At 40.5% G+C, this 18,266-nt stretch overlaps 1 protein-coding gene across 5 annotated transcripts in view; it reads right to left on the bottom strand.

The window, feature by feature from the left end:
* CEP112 (centrosomal protein 112) overlaps nt 1-18,266 on the bottom strand; it is a 217,089-nt gene that overhangs the window by 107,049 nt on the left and 91,774 nt on the right. For all 5 annotated transcript variants that reach the window (XR_014165305.1, XM_081899606.1, XM_081899608.1 and 2 more), the window contains 2 exons: nt 12,743-12,878; nt 5,725-5,832 (listed from right to left, as the gene is read on the bottom strand). Coding sequence is in view for 4 of the 5 variants with exons in the window: in XM_081899606.1 (XP_081755732.1) it covers nt 5,725-5,832; nt 12,743-12,878 (244 nt within the window). In the remaining variant the exon portion in view is untranslated. The remainder of the gene's footprint in view (nt 1-5,724; nt 5,833-12,742; nt 12,879-18,266) is intronic.

Here is an 18,266-nt window from a genome sequence, read left to right as displayed (position 1 = left end):
AAAAGATTCCCGCCCCCTCCCTATTCAGGGACTAAGGGGAAATGTGTGTTTTTTAAAATATTTTATTTCCAACCTCAGAAGGAAATCATGTTGTGTTACACACTGTGCTTTACATCTTTTTGTACAGTTTAATAAAAACAAAGCATCGTAATTCTTTTCCTGAAAAAGAAAGATACATTCAGCAGTGAGTTACCTGGAATTACGCATTAGTTAAAACCGGCTAATTTCGCCTGCCGTTGCGTACTCACACATTTTTATCTAACACATCAAGGCCTGAATCCACTTATATGGAAGGAAGCTGCTTTGAGCAGAATAGGATGCGCTTCCATGCAAAATGAGCGCCGGAATCAAGATACACTGTTCCAAACTTCTAAAATGGCTCATAAATATTTGTCAAACTAAAATAAAACTGAAGCTCCTATCCATTCTGAAGGAAATCAGCCCTGAGTGCTCACTGGAAGGACAGATCCTGAAGCTGAGGCTCCAATACTTTGGCCACCTCGTGAGAAGAGAAGACTCCCTGGAAAAGACCCTGATGTTGGGAAAGATGGAGGGCACAAGGAGAAGGGGACGACAGAGGACGAGATGGTTGGACAGTGTTGTCGAAGCTACCAGCATGAGTTTGACCAAACTGCAGGAGGCAGTGGAAGACAGGAGTGCCTGGAGTGCTCTGGTCCATGGGGTCACAAGGAGTCGGACACGACTAAATGACAACACTAGAAAGACTTTCATGGACACCACGGTTTTCCCTTTGCCAACTGATTTTCTGGTGGTCCACCCATGCTGCCCTTTCAAGTCCCCTTAAACCAGGGACAGCACTACCATGAGACAGAGTGAGGTTCCAGGTGGCAAAATGCTAAGTAGGGGACAGAGCTGTGGGTGCCATGTGTTCTGACCTACTTCCTCTAAGCCAGCTTGTGCCATCTGTTGCAGTAGAGGACACTGTGCTGTCACCACTGTGAATGACCAGTCTGTAGTACAAGGACTGGGGAGAGGCGCCATCTTGCCATTTGCCTCAGGCCGCAAAATGGCTTGGGCGGCATTACCTTGAACCTTTTCAGCTCATCAAAGAACTGTATGAAGTATCCCTACCTGTGAACTCTTAAATCAAAAAGAGAATAGTCAGAAAAGCACAAATATAAGTTTCTGTAACCTCTCTTTCCTATATGCTTGTTTTCACTATAACTAGCAGAATATCCATCATTATGATACTGTAAAAGGGAGTGTACAACAAAGAGGAAGTCCAAATATTTACAGAAACCCAGGTTGGTGCTTAGAGAGAAGAAACCCTGTATGCTTTGAGAAGAGACAGAGTCAGTCCTCTGAAGATCTCTCCTTTAGGAGTGGATGACTTGTATGGTAAAGTGTAATGTTTTGAATTTGGTGACACTACTAGTGTGGAGATTGAACCTAGCCATTACCCCTGGTGATCCAAATCCTTCATAGATGAAGCAGAGACACACTTGTACAAGTCTTCCAATTGCAGCCTGGTATAGTAACCATCTAGGGTTTCATTTCTTGGATACACTACAGTGGGATGGCAAACCTGGAATTGAGGGGTGATACATTTAAAGAGCTGGACCATAAAGAAGGCTGACTGCCGAAGAATTGATGCTTTTGAATTATGGTGCTGGAGGAGACTCTTGAGAGTCCCATGGACTGCAAGAAGATCAAACCTATCCATTCTGAAGGAAAACAGCTCTGAGTGCTCACTGGAAGGACAGGTCCTGAAGCTGAGGCTCTAATACTTTGGCCACCTAATGAGAAGAGAAAACTCCCTGGAAAAGACCCTGATGTTGGGAAAGATGGAGGGCACAAGGAGAAGGGGACGACAGAGGACAAGATGGTTGGACAGTGTTCTCGAAGCTACCAGCATGAGTTTGACCAAACTGTGGGAGGCAGTGGAAGACAGGAGTGCCTGCCATGCTCTGGTCTGTGGGGGCACGAAGAGTCGGATACAACTAAATGACTAAATAACAACAACAAACAACAAATATAGATGTATTAGAGGAAATTGCCCCTAACATCAATGGAGGACAGCATGGTGGAGCTGTGGTGCTCACCTGACCTCCCCTCTGGCTATGTCACTACTTTATACCAGACAGAGTGGGGGAGTTGTAAGGCAGCAGTAAAGTTCAATAACATTGGTGGAGACAATTCAGTGCTCTTGCCGGTGTGTTTGCATTGTACTGACCTCATTGTTTCTGCTCTTTTTCTCAGAATGCAGCAGCAATTTAGCTGGGACAGTGCAGGAAAATTCAAAAGATGTGGTGTGTAAGGAGATGGATTCTAACAAATACCTGGGATTTCTTTGCCACTGATTAAAACCTTGGCAAGTAGGAGGGGAAACTTGTTGGAACTACTTTGCAGCTCTCGCTAATCCTGAACTCCTGAACCTTGGCCCTTGTTCTCAGATGCATAGGAGTGGAATGTCAAACACATAAGTCACAGGGAAAGAAATGGGACTTAAGCATAATAATAATAATAATAATAATAATAATAATAATAATAATTATTTATTTGTACCCCACCCATCTGGCTAGGTTTCCCCAGCCACTCTGGGCGGCTTCCAACAAAGATTAAAAATACATTAAAATGTCACACATTAAAAACTTCCCTGAACAGGGCTGCCTTCAGATGTCTTCTAAATGTCAGGTAGTTGTTTATCTCTTTGACATCTGATGGGAGGGCGTTCCACAGGGTGGGGGCCACTACCAAGAAGGCCATTTAGCATTTCACCTTTTCTTGAAGGCATCTATAGGCATTGATCCAGATATCTGCTTGTATGGTGGTTAAATTCGCTTTTAAATAAAGCTTTTGTATCTATTGAGAAATGCCTTTGCAGGCACTTTCTCTCCCCACAGGGGATGGGGAAAGGTACATTTGGGGTAACATATACCCCTTGGATTATAGTTACAGTGTTGAGAATCAAATTATACACCTAGCATAGCTTTGTTTGAGAAGTTTGGAACAGCACCCAGGATTTCCGAAATTCTAAATACTGCATATTTATACATTCAAGAACCTATGGCTTTTAATGAAAGTGCTTTCAGTCAGTACCATCCAGAAGGTGTTTTGTGTAAATTAAAAGCATTCCAAACACATGCACAAACAGCAAGAGAAGTATATAATATATACACATACACACCATAACAGTTTTGTGTGCTGAGGGTCTTTTAAGCCTGACCCAGGCACTGAAGCCGTTTCAAAGGCAGGAAAAGCTGCTGCCTTCTCTGTGGTGTCCAATACCTTTGAAGTATCTAAGGCAGCTGCTCCTGGCAGATAGGAACTCTTGTGTACTCTCTCTCTCTCTCTCTCTCTCTCTCTCTCTCTCTCACACACACACACACACACACACTCACTTTGTTCTCCTTACAGCTGGTATATTTGAAAGACCAACTAAACTAAGTAAAAGCGAAAAACAGAAAGTTTCTCTTTTTAAAAATGACCTTAGTAGATACTTCAAAGGAAAGTGACAAATCTGAAGCTGAATGTGAGTGAGATGTCTAGATGGTACCAACAAGGGCCTTGCCATCATATTTTGTTGAAAGAAGGACATTTTGATGAAGAAATATGTAGAGCTCTTTTAAACTGACTCTCAGACTCAGATTGTGTCCTACTATAAACTCCCTTTCGAATGCCAATTCCCAATGTTGACTTTAGCCACTGTCAAACCTTATGTGAGAAGCTCAATTTTTAATGGTGCACAAGGATTTAATTTTAATTTTATAGTACTTTTTATATTCTTTGCTGTGTTGTAAGGTGCCCCGTGATCTGAGCTGGACACAGGATGGAGTTTTAAATCTCTGACATAAATAAATCAAGCAAGGTTGACTAGTCTAACCAGAATATTCTACCACTATATGGCACCAGTAACCATCTTAGATTACTTTTTAAAAGGATTAAACATATCCACAGATATGTCTGTCAATAGCTATTTATTATTGACATCCACAGAAACAAAATAGCTGTCTGAATACCAAATAATAGAAACAAAGGCAGGTTCACCCTTAACCTCACTCCCTGTGAACCACCGGCATCCAGCTGACTGATGGTCGAATTAATAAATTATTATTTTTGCTGGATACAAATCTAAGGGTTGAGGTTATTTAATATTTTGGTATTTATATCATGCTCTTCTACCAGCAAGCACCCAGAGTAAATTACAAAAGAAGGGAAGAAAGAATAGATAAGCTAATACGTAAATTCATGAACATGACCAAGGACTGCTGTTTTTTAACCAAACATAACACCAACATTTTTGCAATCAGGATATCAGATTCAAATCTCAATTGATGATCAAATTTTAGGGCAATGTCCATTCTGGAATCCACACATCATTCACAACTGTCCCATTTAGAGTGCTGAAATCTTTCATCAAGTCTTCATCAATAAAGGCATCTAAGATGTTCGCATCATGTTTTTGGTCCATGCTACATGACTGAAGTTTTAGCTCCCAGACATCTCTTCCTGGGAAAAAAACAAACAAACTACCCACCCTTCTGGCAACCTATGACAGGCCCCTCCACTGCTCACAAACAAACCCCAGGCTATTAAGCTAATTTTCTGCTTAGCTTATAAATCCTTAGAAGGCCACATTTCCCCCACCTCCCAGTAAAAGCTGGTCCACCAGCATCTCCACAGCAAATACATGAAGGGTAAGGATGGAGTACTCATGGGCCCTCTTCCTATCTGTTTCATTTAAGCAGCAACTTACTGCAGCTGGCATTATATTGAATCTTGGATAAGGCTAGTGGGGCTGGGGACATTGCACTTCAGATGGAGAGAAAGCACAGAGGTCGCCCATGATGTTCCATGATATCATTTGAACATTCCAGGCTGAATATTTCAAAGCACAGGCTTTGCCTTGGCAACATCATTGTATCACCTGAGGCATCTTATATGTAATGCTGAGGAATACACTACCTGTTTGTCTTAGGGCTCAATTATAACTCACTTTAATCAACATTTTGGAATGCACTCTTTTACCAAAAAGGCATGACAACCTTCAAGACACAAATCCACAACAGTGCTGCAGAACCTGACTCTACGTAACGCATGAATGAAAAGTTGGTACCATTAAAAGGGATATTTAGAACCTGCGGAGACCATGATAAAGTTCAGAAATATTCAGAAATGACTCGCGCTGAGGTTATCTTGTAGTTGTTGCCAAAAAAGGCAGCATAAAAGGAACAGAATGAACTATTAGTTTAAAGTTTTAAAGAACAGACATCCAAGCAGGGATGAGAAAAAAGAATTTAGCATTAGCTCATAAAGGAGATTTCATGTGAAATTTATATAGATATTCTGGCAGAGGGGCAACTCATGGTTTGTTTTCTGCCAACAAACCATAGTGTGAAACCATAGCTATTGGCTTACAAATATGGCTTGCTTTAACAATGAAGTGATAATATGGGATTTAAACAAAGGAGATGAGTTTCGAGTTCAGCAAACCAGGGTCTGGAATATGTTGAGATATAGCAATATACACCAAACACAATTTGAAACCTCTGGAAATAAATAGGAAGCCTTGCTACAAGTGTAAACAATAGAAAAGAATGCAAACCTTGTGTTAATGAACTGCCTGTGAAACTTAAGTCAACAACATCCAATATTATTATTTTTTAAGAAGAAAATGCAAGTTGGGCCCAGCTGTATCAAAAGGTAAATGCGAGAGGAGTTGTTGTTTATAATATGTATTTATTTTAAAGCTAGCTAGCTAACCTGTTGCTCATATCTTTGCTTGAGCTCTTCAAGCTGCCAGGAGAATTCTTTTGACTGCTTTTCACGGAGAGATTTTGATCTGCTTAGATCTGCTTCCACTCTTTCCATCTAGAAAGTAAGAGACAATATTTAACATATATAAATTAGTTATTTCAAGACAAGACACTGCTGATAACAGTTCTGCCATCAAACAGCTTAAAATGGTCCTGCAGCATTGTTGTGTGTTGCTGAGGGTGATTCAAGGATACAATATCTGTAGTGACAAGACCACCAGCACAATCCAGTTAAAATTTAGTAATTTTCACTGGGAGACTGAAACCAGTGCTGAGCTCTCTCCAGTTTTGCATCTGATGAAGCGGACTCTAGCTCATGAAAAACTGAGGAATAGATTTTGTCTAAAATACTTTGTTGCAGCATTTAATTTAAAACAATGGCAGTTTAAAATGCTGGACTTTGGCTGGAGAATATTCCATCTTTATTTTCCTCTCTCATGCAACTGTGTTTGAATTTCATTATAAATGTGTTTGTCTGTAGTAATTAAATGCAATACTGTATACTGATTCTGAAAACAGTCATCACTGGGGTTATTATATTTGCACTCAGGAAAGACTTTTGCTCAAGCTTTCCTGGCTTCTTACATTTTTTTTATCTTATAGACTACATGACATGACTTGCTTGCTAAATATACCTGGATTGTTTAACCAAATATTTGCCTGTTTGCCCTTGCATTCTGAATGCGATAATACAGTTGAACAATACAGTTGACATTATTGTATGATACATAGAAGTGGCATAGAAAATCCAACAAGCAAATATCATCAATAATTTGTGCATGGAAAATTGCATGCACTTATAATCTACAGTATTTCCAGGTAGGGAAAAGATCCCTATCTGGAAATCTGGAAAGCCACTGCCAGTCAATGTCGGCATCACTGTGCAAGACAGACCAATGGCTCGACTCTGAAAAAAGGCAAGTGATGCTCCTAACTCATTTCCTAATTTAGTTATTTGTATTATCAGTAGAGTGGTCAGATTTGTGTCATGCACGCTTCCAGAGACCTAAATTAAGCAGAATCATCACTCTTTCTACTTCTGATGTTCAAACTATGAGTGCCTTTGTTTACGTAGCCAAAAGAGAAGCATCGATGCACAAAGAGGGAGGTGTCAGCAGGCTTCCCCCCCCAAAAAAATAGTAGAAAAAAATAAATATGGGGGGGGGTTCCAGGTAGTGGATGGGTACTAAAACTAATGACATCAGAAGCCCCTAGAACAGAATCTACTGAAAGCAAATAAAACTTGTGGGCTACATAGAAGGGGCTAGGTAATAATATTTAGGTAAATAAATGAAAAAGATCGCTTGCTAGAAGCTATCTAGAAAGGCATATACAAATGGACATCCAGAGAGGTTAGCTTTTTGGAAGTCTCATCTGGAAGGAGGAGAACATCATGTGCCCCAAGTTCCAATTCATGAGCATGACCTCAAGATGAAAAAAGACTATAATTCAAGGTAAATGTCTGCTCTGTTTAGAATCATAGGGAGCAAGTCAGATGTTGAAGAGAGAGGATGCATTGTATAGCACCTTTAATTTTGTCTTTGCTTAGCTGTGTAATTAAACATTTGAGACTCTTTGATTTTTACTACCACTTTGTGCTCAATATTTTTAGAAAGGTATTCTTTTAAAAGAAAATGGAGGGACCACATCCTGTGTTGTTTTTGGTTTCTGCTAACTGGACTATGAAGGTTGATGAAACACTATGTTTTTTAAAAAGGGTGGGGTGATGAAACTAGGGTTCGCAGGAGTAACATCCCATAGTAACACTTGGGAGGGAATAGCAGGGGCATGAATACTGTGATTGAAGAGTTCATAGTCTCAAGAGATAAAGGAAGGCCAAGATTATCAGAAGTATTATCAGAGGTATTTAGCTGGAAGATACCCATAATCCCTCTGGCGGTGGTTGCTTGGAAGTACAGTCTTCTGCCAGTATTGAGAAGATATTGCCAGTACTACATCTTCTGCCAGTATTGAGAAGATAAGGCGGGGGGGGGGGACCTGGAGTTCTAATAACATCACATTTCAACTTGTGCAGAATTTCTGTCCCCAGTTAGAACCACTTGTTACAGTTATTTGCTATTTAGTGATAATCCTTATCCAATTTAAATACCACACCTGTTTATAATTATTATTTTGTCTTTGATTTGCTTATGTGCATTTATTGACCACTCTTCCCTGTGCAGTCTCAAAGTGGGTTACACAAAGGGTTGTATCCAACCAAATCACCCTGTTAGCACAATGATTTCCACCTGTGCAGCGGGACTCCTCCTACCCCACAATCTGCTCTGGAGGGTTGGGGAACTCCCCAGAACAGATGAAGGGGCATAGGGAGAGGATAGGGAGTGGAAGTCCTATTGCACAGTTGAAAGTCCTTGAGCTAATGACATGACTTCTTGAATACAACTCATACAGTTGAAATCAGTGGTGGCCAAACTTGGCCCTCCAGCTGTTTTTTGACTACAACTCCCATCATCCCTAGTTAACAGGACCAGTGGTCAGGGATGATGGGAATTGTAGTCCCAAAACAGCTGTAGGGCCAAGTTTGGCCATCACTGGTTTAAATTAAAACAAGTAAGCCATACAATACTTAAACCATCAGTTAGGCCATTTCAAACAGTAAGCAAAAAGAGCAACAACAGTCTCAACACCACTTCTCATCTTTCACCCCAAAAAGGTGGACTTGGACCCACTGATGAAATGGGGAATACCACATGGTGTGCAACCCTTGGCTCCACAAGATAGAGTAGAATGGGATACAAATGTGATAAAGAATGTATTTCACATTAGAACAAATTATGTAATAGTACACACCTCAGACCCACATAAAATGAAGCTTAAGAACATATGATTGCATTTCCCCACATTCTTCCTGTCTTTTTCTGTTATTTCCATACTTCCTTCAACTATTGAATTTTAGATAACAGCCTCTTTTTAAAACTAATATTACCCTGGGGGGAAATGCGTATGTGGATGGCACTGCATAAATAAAAATACTAATACCAAATCCCTCTCTAAAATAAAAATGAAAAGTGTGGCCTGGTCGTCTCATTTGCCAAGACTGACAAGCACTAGAGCTAAAAAAGTGGGCATTATTTATATGATCATTTCTTCTGGTACAATAGCCAATTATTTCACTTCCATTTTTTATTTGTTTCAGATTAGGTTAAGCCATCATGAAGTCCACAGTCCACAGGCAGCACACCAGCCATGAATTGCTAACTGACCACATAAGGAAACCAAAGAAAAAGTTGATTTGAAACCACTTATCAAAATCACCATTCACAAATGAAGAACACTACAACAATCAATTGTGTCATAAGTGTCTGTTTGTGTGCGTAGAAGAACACAGATGCATCCAGGGCCTTCTTCAAAGGATTTCCCCACGCAGCTCCAATGGTGAACAATACAGTGGTACCTCGGGTTAAGTACTTAATTCGTTCCAGAGGTCCGTACTTAACCTGAAACTGTTCTTAACCTGAAGCACCACTTTAGCTAATGGGGCCTCCTGCTGCCGCCGCGCTGCGGGAGCACGATTTCTGTTCTTATCCTGAAGCAAAGTTCTTAACCTGAAGCACTATTTCTGGGTTAGCAGAGTCTGTAACCTGAAGCATATGTGACCTGAAGTGTATGTAACCCGAGGTACCACTGTACATGCATCATGTTTCGTGGTACGTTCAAACTTTGGGAATGACTATATTCATTTAACTCTGGCATGGTTCATAGCAGCAGAATCAAGGCTTAAGGGTAGAAATGATGTGGAGAAATTATCAAAGCGCGGAAATATTCGGCGATGAACTGGGCACAAACCGAGAGAAAACACACACACCTCCATAGTTAGCATTCTATCAACAGCCCCATTAACAGACATCTGATTATTGCGACAGCCATGAGCCTTGGCAAAATAAAAAGCAGATGGTAACAATATCAGAAAGCCATAAATTATATAGTCTAATAAATAAAATATTGGTTATAGTAACTGAAAAATCCACAATACTGTCCACACTTACTTTCTCAATAAAAGATTAAAATGAAAAAATGAGGATATATAAAAGATATTCTGTTGCTAAAACTTTAACTTTATGCCATCAATAGCTACATTAAAAAGAAGATAATTCTTTCTGATACAACATTGTACTATGAACAGAAATTTAAGAATATAAAACCTATGGGCTTAGAACTGCAACATTTTACCATGTTGATCCTTTTTGCATGCACTACAGCAGAACTTTAAGGTTTAACTGAGCTCCAATGTTAATTAGAATAAATGTGAAGTCTACCTTAGCACCTGGACCCAGGCTATTTAGCACACTGAATCCCTGTGACAGGTGGATTTAATCGATTCAAAAATAACACCAAACCACGATCAGGCATTAAATGATTAAGCCATGTGCTCAAATGCTCCCCATTACCCCTCATGTTCTGCTGGATTAAACCACAGAGCCTAGTGCTTGCCAATCAGAAGGTCGGCGGTTCGAATCCCCGCGACGGGGTGAGCTCCCGTTGCTCAGTCCCTGCTCCTGCCAACCTAGCAGTTCGAAAACACGTCAAAGTGCAAGTAGATAATTAGGTACAGCTCTGGCAGGAAGGTAAATGGCGTTTCCATGCACTGCTCTGGTTCGCCAGAAGTGGGAAGCTGTCTGCGGATAAACGCCGGCTCCCTCGGTCAGTAAAGTGAGATAAGCACCACAACCCCAGAGTCGTCCGCAAGTGGACTTAACGGTCAGGGGTTTACCTTTAATTTCTCAGCCTGTTCATAATTTGCTGGTTCTGATGTAACAGCAAGCAACAATTTGACCAAATATGTTCTAAAACTCAGGTGTAGGAAATATGTGTAGGTTGGCTTTCACCAACATTTCCTCAAGGAGCCTCTTATGCAGAATCATGAATTTTTGACTTTTTAACAGAGGATTATATTTACTTCAAACAAGCCAAATGTTGTTCCTGTTGTTGTTTAGTCATCTTAGTCGTGTTCAACTCTCCCTGACCCCATGAACCAGAGCATGCTCCCCACTACCCCTCAGCCAAATTGTTGTTGTTGTTGTTTAGTCGTTTAGTTGTGTCTGACTCTTCGTGACCCCATGGACCAGAGCACGCCAGGCACTCCTGTCTTTCATTGCCTCCCGCAGTCTAGTCAAACTCATGCTAGTAGCTTCGAGAACACTGTCCAACCATCTCATCCTCTGTCGTCCCCTTCTCCTTGTGCCCTCCATCGTTCCCAACATCAGGGTCTTTTCCAGGGAGTCTTCTCTTCTCATGAGGTAGTCTCATGAGCCTCAGCTTCAGGATCTGTCCTTCCAGTGAGAACTCAGGGCTGATTTCCTTCAGAATGGATAGGTTTGATCTTCTTGCAGTCCATGAAACTCTCAAGAGTCTCCTCCAGCACCATAATTCAAAAGCATCAATTCTTCGGCGATCAGCCTTCTTTATGGTCCAGCTCTCGCTTCCATACATCACTCCTGGGGAAACCATAGCTTTAACTATACGGACCTTTGTTGGCAAGGTGATGTCTCTGCTTTTTAGGACTCCTTAATTCAACAACTGTAACTGTGATGAACATGGGTGTGGGAGCTGAAGGAATCAGCCTTAGAACTCAGTATATGACTCAGTTCCCTATGCAGTACAGATGTTTTTGTCAGCAGGTCTATTCAGTTCTTTTTTTCTGGGGGTACACATACCCCTAAACATTTTGTGAATTTAAGTTTGGCCTCATTGAGGAGCAGTATTTCATTATGAGTAGGAAAATGAGAGAACCCCTAAACATTTTTAAAGAAGAAAAAAAGCCCTGAGTCTATTTATTTTACTGGGTGGTTTTTTTAAAAAGTTTGTGGCTTCTTCAGCAGCTCCAGAGTGTAGACTATGTGTACTCCCCAGTGTACAGATTATCCCCAAGGAGCTGGCAAATGTGATGTTCCTTCCTACCAGGGGTTCCTTTGTGGGCGGAGAGGGGGTGCCTCACTGCTCTTCCATCCAACTTGAATTCTTTCTGCCCAACACCTAATATCTGGAGACACCATCTCCTGCAGCTATCATTTTGCCTCCCATATTTTTCTAACTAAAAATTAAGCTATTTACTGGTTTCACAAGTGTACCAATATACACACACACAACCAGTGAACCACTAAACAAGGCTATATTGCACTATACGTATATTGAGACAAATACTTTAGAATTTCTGGACTCCTGTTTCACATTTCTCTCCCACCCATCACTGATATATTGCCGCATCCCTGTGTTTCCACTGGCCTATAAGAAATTGGCTGGGAAATCCTTCCTCCTCTCTACCCATGTGGTACAGGGATCCCTCAAACTCACTCAACAGACAGAGCCTCACATGACAATGGTTCCCCCCCCTTCCTTTTGTTTTAAAAATATATCACTTGCCATTTGCCATGCTTACACGGACCTTTCTCCATTTCTTTTCATTTGCCTTAAACAGTCATTGTGCCGCTGCATCCGAGAGAATACCTATGACCCTTTCACAGGAAATATTGTGCCTTACCTGCACTGCAAGACTGAAATTAAATGCAAGTGGCTTCAGTAATGAAGTGAGGAGAAAGGTTTCCTACCATGCCAGGCTTTCACATTATCGCAACAGTGAGATTGGCTAGATACATCTAAAGTGAATTTTCCATTAAAAAGAAGAAATAAGAGATGTGAAAAAAGGGAGATAAGATGCAACCCAGAACAATGCATAAACTAGTATTTTATTCTTGGAACTTCTGGAAAAAGCCCTCATCAGTAATACTGCTACGGATAGTTTTATAGCAATGTCAATCCTGGCTTTGTTATAAAGATAAATCAACGGCTAACATCCTTTTTTCTGACTTGCTGGAAAAGCCGTTGCATTGTGAAAGAGTTTGATGTAGCACTATCAAGTGAAGTATGTTTCTGGAAATATAAGATGAGAATATGCTTCCCCACTGAGACAGATAGTTGCAGAAAGGCTGGCATTGTGACCTCCTCACCTGCTCTTTCATTTCAGCATAGACTTTTTCTGAGTTCAGCTCCACCTGCCGCTTAAACTCCTCCAGGGCAGCATCAGCCTGCTGGGCATGCAGCCTCTGTACCTCCATCGCCCGAGTCAGCTGCTCCTCCTTCTCCCTAGAAAGTCAGAGAAATTTTCCATAGTTCAAGTTTCAAATAAAAGAACATGTGCGCTTGTGTAGAAGAAAGGCCTTTAACCCTATCCATTTAAAGTAGTACTCAGGCTTTAATTTCCTGTCCATGGTTATGCCAAACTTCCCTTAGCAATACTTTGAAGGAGAGAACAACAAGTTGGATGATAAATCAACTTGTATAAATCAGAGATTATTTTCACTTGCTCACTGAGTAGTAGTAGTAGTAGTAATAATAATAATAATAATAATAATAATAATAATAATAATAATAATAATAATTTATTATTTGTACCCCGCCCATCTGGCTGGGCTTCCCCAGCCACTCTGGGTGGCTTCCAACAAAGATAAAAAAATACATTAAAATGTCACACATTAAAAACTTCCCTGAACAGGGCTGCCTTCAGATGTCTTCTAAATGTCAGGTACTTGTTTATCTCTTTGACATCTGATGGGAGGGCGTTCCACAGGGCGGGTGCCACTACCGAAAAGGCCCTCTGCCTGGTTCCCTGTAGCTTTGCTTCTCGCAGTGAGGAAACTGCCAGAAGGCCCTCAGCGCTGGACCTCAGTGTCCGGGTAGAACGATGGGGGTGGAGACGCACCTTCAGATATACTGGACCAAGGCTGTTTAGGGCTTTAAAGATCAACACCAACACTGAATTGTGCTCGGAAACGCACTGGGAGCTAAAAAGAGCCCAAACATAGGACTAGGCTATTTTGCGGGTTATTTCACCTTCAAATTTTTCAGCTGTACCAAGGAAGCTTAAGTAGTGCAGCTTTATTGTACCCCATAGAACCCTTTTCTTTAATCTTCCATTAAGTAACGTTAACACATCATCCAAAGATATTTAATCAAGAAAACATTTGGAATATATATGCCTGCATTGTTACAGTATATGCCTACATTAACACATCAACAGAAGTATATCCCCTCCACCATCTCCTCTAAGAAAGAAAGAGGATTACTTGCTGCCTGGTATACGTCAGATTATTAAGTATGGAGAACATGACACACATTGGGATCTTCTCAAGTCAATTTAGTGAAAACTCTTAATGCGCAGTTATGATATCAATTCAGCATTTGCATGGGTGACACAACTTATGCTTCAAAAGAGTATGATTATCCCAAGTCACTTTATCTTAATGTCAAACAGTGAACACTAATTTTTAAAGACTAAAGATGCAGCTTTCAGGAGCATTAGAAACTAAAGTATCACAACTGACCATAATATGGTCTTTTTCAGAATTATGCACAGGTTCTTATTCTCGTAACAACCTTTGATCTTGGTATGATGCATGCAGCTGACATGTTTTAAAGCAATATATCATTCCCTCTATTTCCAAAATTCAGAGGTAGGTGTAGATTCTTACATATCCGAAATCGCACCATCCATGCACAAAAGGGCAGGTTTGGAGAAACTCCAGTGTTTGCAGACGTACAAAAAAGAATGGAAGGAAACAGTCCAAAGTAGCCCAATGATGGCTGAATGTGCTCAGGGGACACTGTATGCTGCTTGCTGGTCAGGGGGAATGGAAAACTAGGTGCTGAGACTGGAGCAACTTCCTAGAAGAGAATATGAATAGTTGGCTGGAGCACCAAACAGAAGCACTCCACATTTGTTCATGAATACAAGCATGCCTATTTTCAATTCTCCTTGTATTTATGGTATAAGTTATTGTTTATACTACATTTCCTCTCAACTTCTCTCTTAAATGTGAGTATTCTTAGGTGGTGGTGGTTTTTCTTTCAAAAAAGACTGCTATTTTGTGAGAATAAAACGAATCTGATTTTTACATCCCCCCCCCCAATCTAGGACTCATACCTAACTTGCTTTCTTTATGGTTTTAATATAACAATACATGTGTGTAATATATTTATTTTATGTTTATTTTATTCAGAAAGCTGTTAACCCTTTTTCTTTATAAACTCAAAATGGCTGACAAAAACAATTATACATAAAACAGATGCCTGCTTTTGTTTTTCCAGATTTGTATATTTTTAAATAAATTTCTCTGTTAGCTTTGCCTTTATATATAGCAAAATTATTACTTTTTAAATACATTTCCATTTCTACAGATCTGCATACTGACATATTTCTACACTGTTATGAAGTCACAATGATCTACTATAAACATATCAAACTGAATTTGATATAACTGAAAGGCTATCTGTCATTGGGGTGTGTGTGTAAAAGATTGATTAAAGTCACAGGTTATACATTTCCACAAAAAAGGCTCATAGGCATGTAAACTCTAGAATAATTTCCACTAGGCTTAGATAGAAGTTTTGAAAGGTTTGGAGTGTGTGTGTTTTTTAAAAAATAGTGATCTATGTCTTCTAGAGGGACGCGGGTGGTGCTGTGGGTTAAACCACAGAGCCTAGGACTTGCCAATCGGAAGGTTAGCGGTTCGAAACCCCGCAACGGGGTGAGCTCCCATTGCTCGGTCCCTGTTCCTGCCATCCTAGCAGTTCGAAAACACATCAAAGTGCAAGTAGATAAATAGGTACCACTCCGGCGGGAAGGAAAACGGCGTTTCCGTGTGCTGCTCTGGTTCACCAGAAGCTGCTTAGTCATGCTGGCCACATGACCCAGAAGCTGTATGCTGGCTCCCTCAGCCAATAAAGTGAGATGAGTGCCGCAACCTCAGAGTCGGCCACGACTGGACCTAATGGTCAGGGGTCCCTTTACCTTTACCTATGTCTTTTAAAGATAGTGGTTAATTTTAGCTTTGGCTGCACTACCTAGAAGGAAGTTCCACTGAATTCCGATGTGTGTAGAACTGCAGTCTAACGCTGCCATTCAACACCCCCCCCCCACACACATACACACACTTTGTGTGGGGCTGGATTGTGTGCAGTTTTTTGTCCCACCCACCAAATGGGCAGGTAGGCAGAAGGGCTGCTGGTGGGTTCCCCACTAATAGAAACCTGTAGAAAGTCCTGAAAAGGCCCTTTTTCATGAGTGCATCACACCCAATTCAGGTTGAATTCTGCTCTAGCTCCAAGCTGGCACTGTTATTTGCCCCCACTTTCCTCCTGGATGGTGTGAGCAGCAGGGCTGCTTATACAGTGTTGGTTCCACCGTTCTGTTAAGCACTGCCAACTTGCAAAGCCAGGGTTTTGATTGCACCCTTACCAAAGATGAAAAAGCAGCTTGCTGCAAATAGCTGTTTAGGAAAACATGTACTTATGCAGAGTCATCAACATTCAGCCAGCTCAAAAGAAAACAAATAAAAACAGAATAATAGAACTGTATAATAAAGGGACTCTAAGGACCATCTTGTCCAGTCCCCTACAATGATGGAATATGCAGCTGACTCATACGGGGATCGAACCTGCAGCCTTGCCTCCTGTGAAACCCTTTGCGTTGAAGGAACACAGAGAGGCGAACACAAGCTGCCGATGAACCGAAAACATGACATTCAATGTTATTGCCTTTGAATATGCAAATAAGCTTATCTTCTCAGACTGTTGGCTGATACTTACATTATCTAAACCAACCAACGCACTCCATCTTACTCTCTGTGATAACTGCATTGAAATCTGTTGTGCTTCAGGAATCTGATTTCATTTCTGATGTATTTCAACTATCAACCTCTTGAGAAGTTGCCAGCCAGGAATCACCATCCATTGATTTTCCAGGGTGCAGAAGCCAGTTCTACATCTACAGCAATAATTTGTAGTTCGCAACTTTTCCCCTCCAGGATATTGAGAAGTGTTGTTTCTATGAAGCATTAAAATATTCACTTTGAAGGTCTCCCTCCCACCCCCAGTATTACTTGTTGCAGTGCCCAATACAATACAGTTACATCACTCAAATCCCTTAAAAACTGAGCTGGCATGAATATTAAAAGCACGAATTTAATCTTTGGCCTCAATTTATTTGTAAGAAAAAAAATTCTTTCATCTCAATGTATAAAGGATATGGTTACAGAATTAGCAGAATTGCGTAAATAATCTCCATTTAAACATGACTATGAAGTCTAAATAACAATTTAAGGAAGAAATGTACAAATAAAGTGAGAATATGTATTCTAAATACTTGTCTTAAGTGTTTAAGCAATTATTTCACTTCCATCTCTCTTCCAAAATATAAAAACAACTATGTACAGAAGAGATAATACCAAAATATTCACAATGAGATCAACTAAAACTAGGGGTGATCCAATGGTTAGTATACTAATAATCTCAGAATATATTTGTGGCTTACTACATGTCAAAACACAAACAATTACTTGTAATAACTACCGCAACTCAACAGTAACTTTGTGCATAAGGTAAAGGGCAAATCAATTAACAGAACAACTATTTCAGCATTTGAAAAGTCCTCTGGAACTACTTGCCATTTGATATCACTTATTTCAGATATTAAAAAGCCAAAAGAAACACTAGGGAGATAAGAAGACCTTGCGACTGACTCAGTTGGTTTAACAGGTCCACAGGTTTCTGTTAAAAACCCAGTAGATCAAGCCAGCCTTATCTCTTCCCCCACTTTGCCCTAAAACACCTCGTAATCTGAATGGATTTATGCTTGACTGGTGTATAACTTTCCCAACACAGGATAAAAGTTAAAAACTTTATCAGGCAGAAGATGTTTTTGCACTCCACTCCAGGGACAAACTTTATGAAATACCAATAAAACTCGCTAGCAAGAGTATGCATTACAAGGAAAATCCTGAGAAACTTTGTTCAGGAACTTGATTTCTTCTCTTAGACTTTTTCAATTTATTTATACCTCTCAGACAAAAAACACACACACTCCAAAACCTCCTGGGCATTCTAATTACTATTCCTGCCCAAAAGAAAGGGAGCAGCCTCTGCAGGTTTTAATAAATCAAATAAGAATCATTTTTATCTTTTGTCTTAAGGTACGTAGGTACTTGAAAGTATCAGGAGCTTGCAGCATTTGTCATTTATTTCTCAATCCATCCCAGAGACCTACAACGACCCACCAAGCTGCTTAACACAAGCCACTGAAACATCAACCTAAACCTGGATGATACACATATTCTGACAAAAATAAAGAGGAATAGTGGCCGTCATGTTGCTAAGCAACAGTTACTAAGCCAAGGCTACCACTGGAAATTCCAGGTACGTTACAGACAGAAGAGACCTGTGGCTGTAATGGAAGTCTAGAAATAAAGAGCCACTGCAAAAGGAAGAGGGTGTATGTTCACATTTCTCGGATTTAGGAGACAAAGGAAAAGCCCATTTTTCTGCAAACTATTTCCACTCTTCTGTCTTGGTCAAGGACCATCCCATCCAGCCTTACTTTCTCCCAAGAAGCTTTCCATGGGAAGGAACAATTCTATGTTTCCTTTCTTAAGGACAATTGTAGAATAAGGGTTTGGGATAGTCCATTTCTGTTTTGGT

Source organism: Podarcis melisellensis, assembly GCF_964234715.1.
Source record: "Podarcis melisellensis genome assembly, chromosome: 2".
NCBI classification, from domain to species: Eukaryota; Metazoa; Chordata; class Lepidosauria; order Squamata; family Lacertidae; genus Podarcis; species Podarcis melisellensis.
Note: the sequence above shows the minus strand (reverse complement) of the source record. Positions and strands in the feature narration are given on the sequence as shown.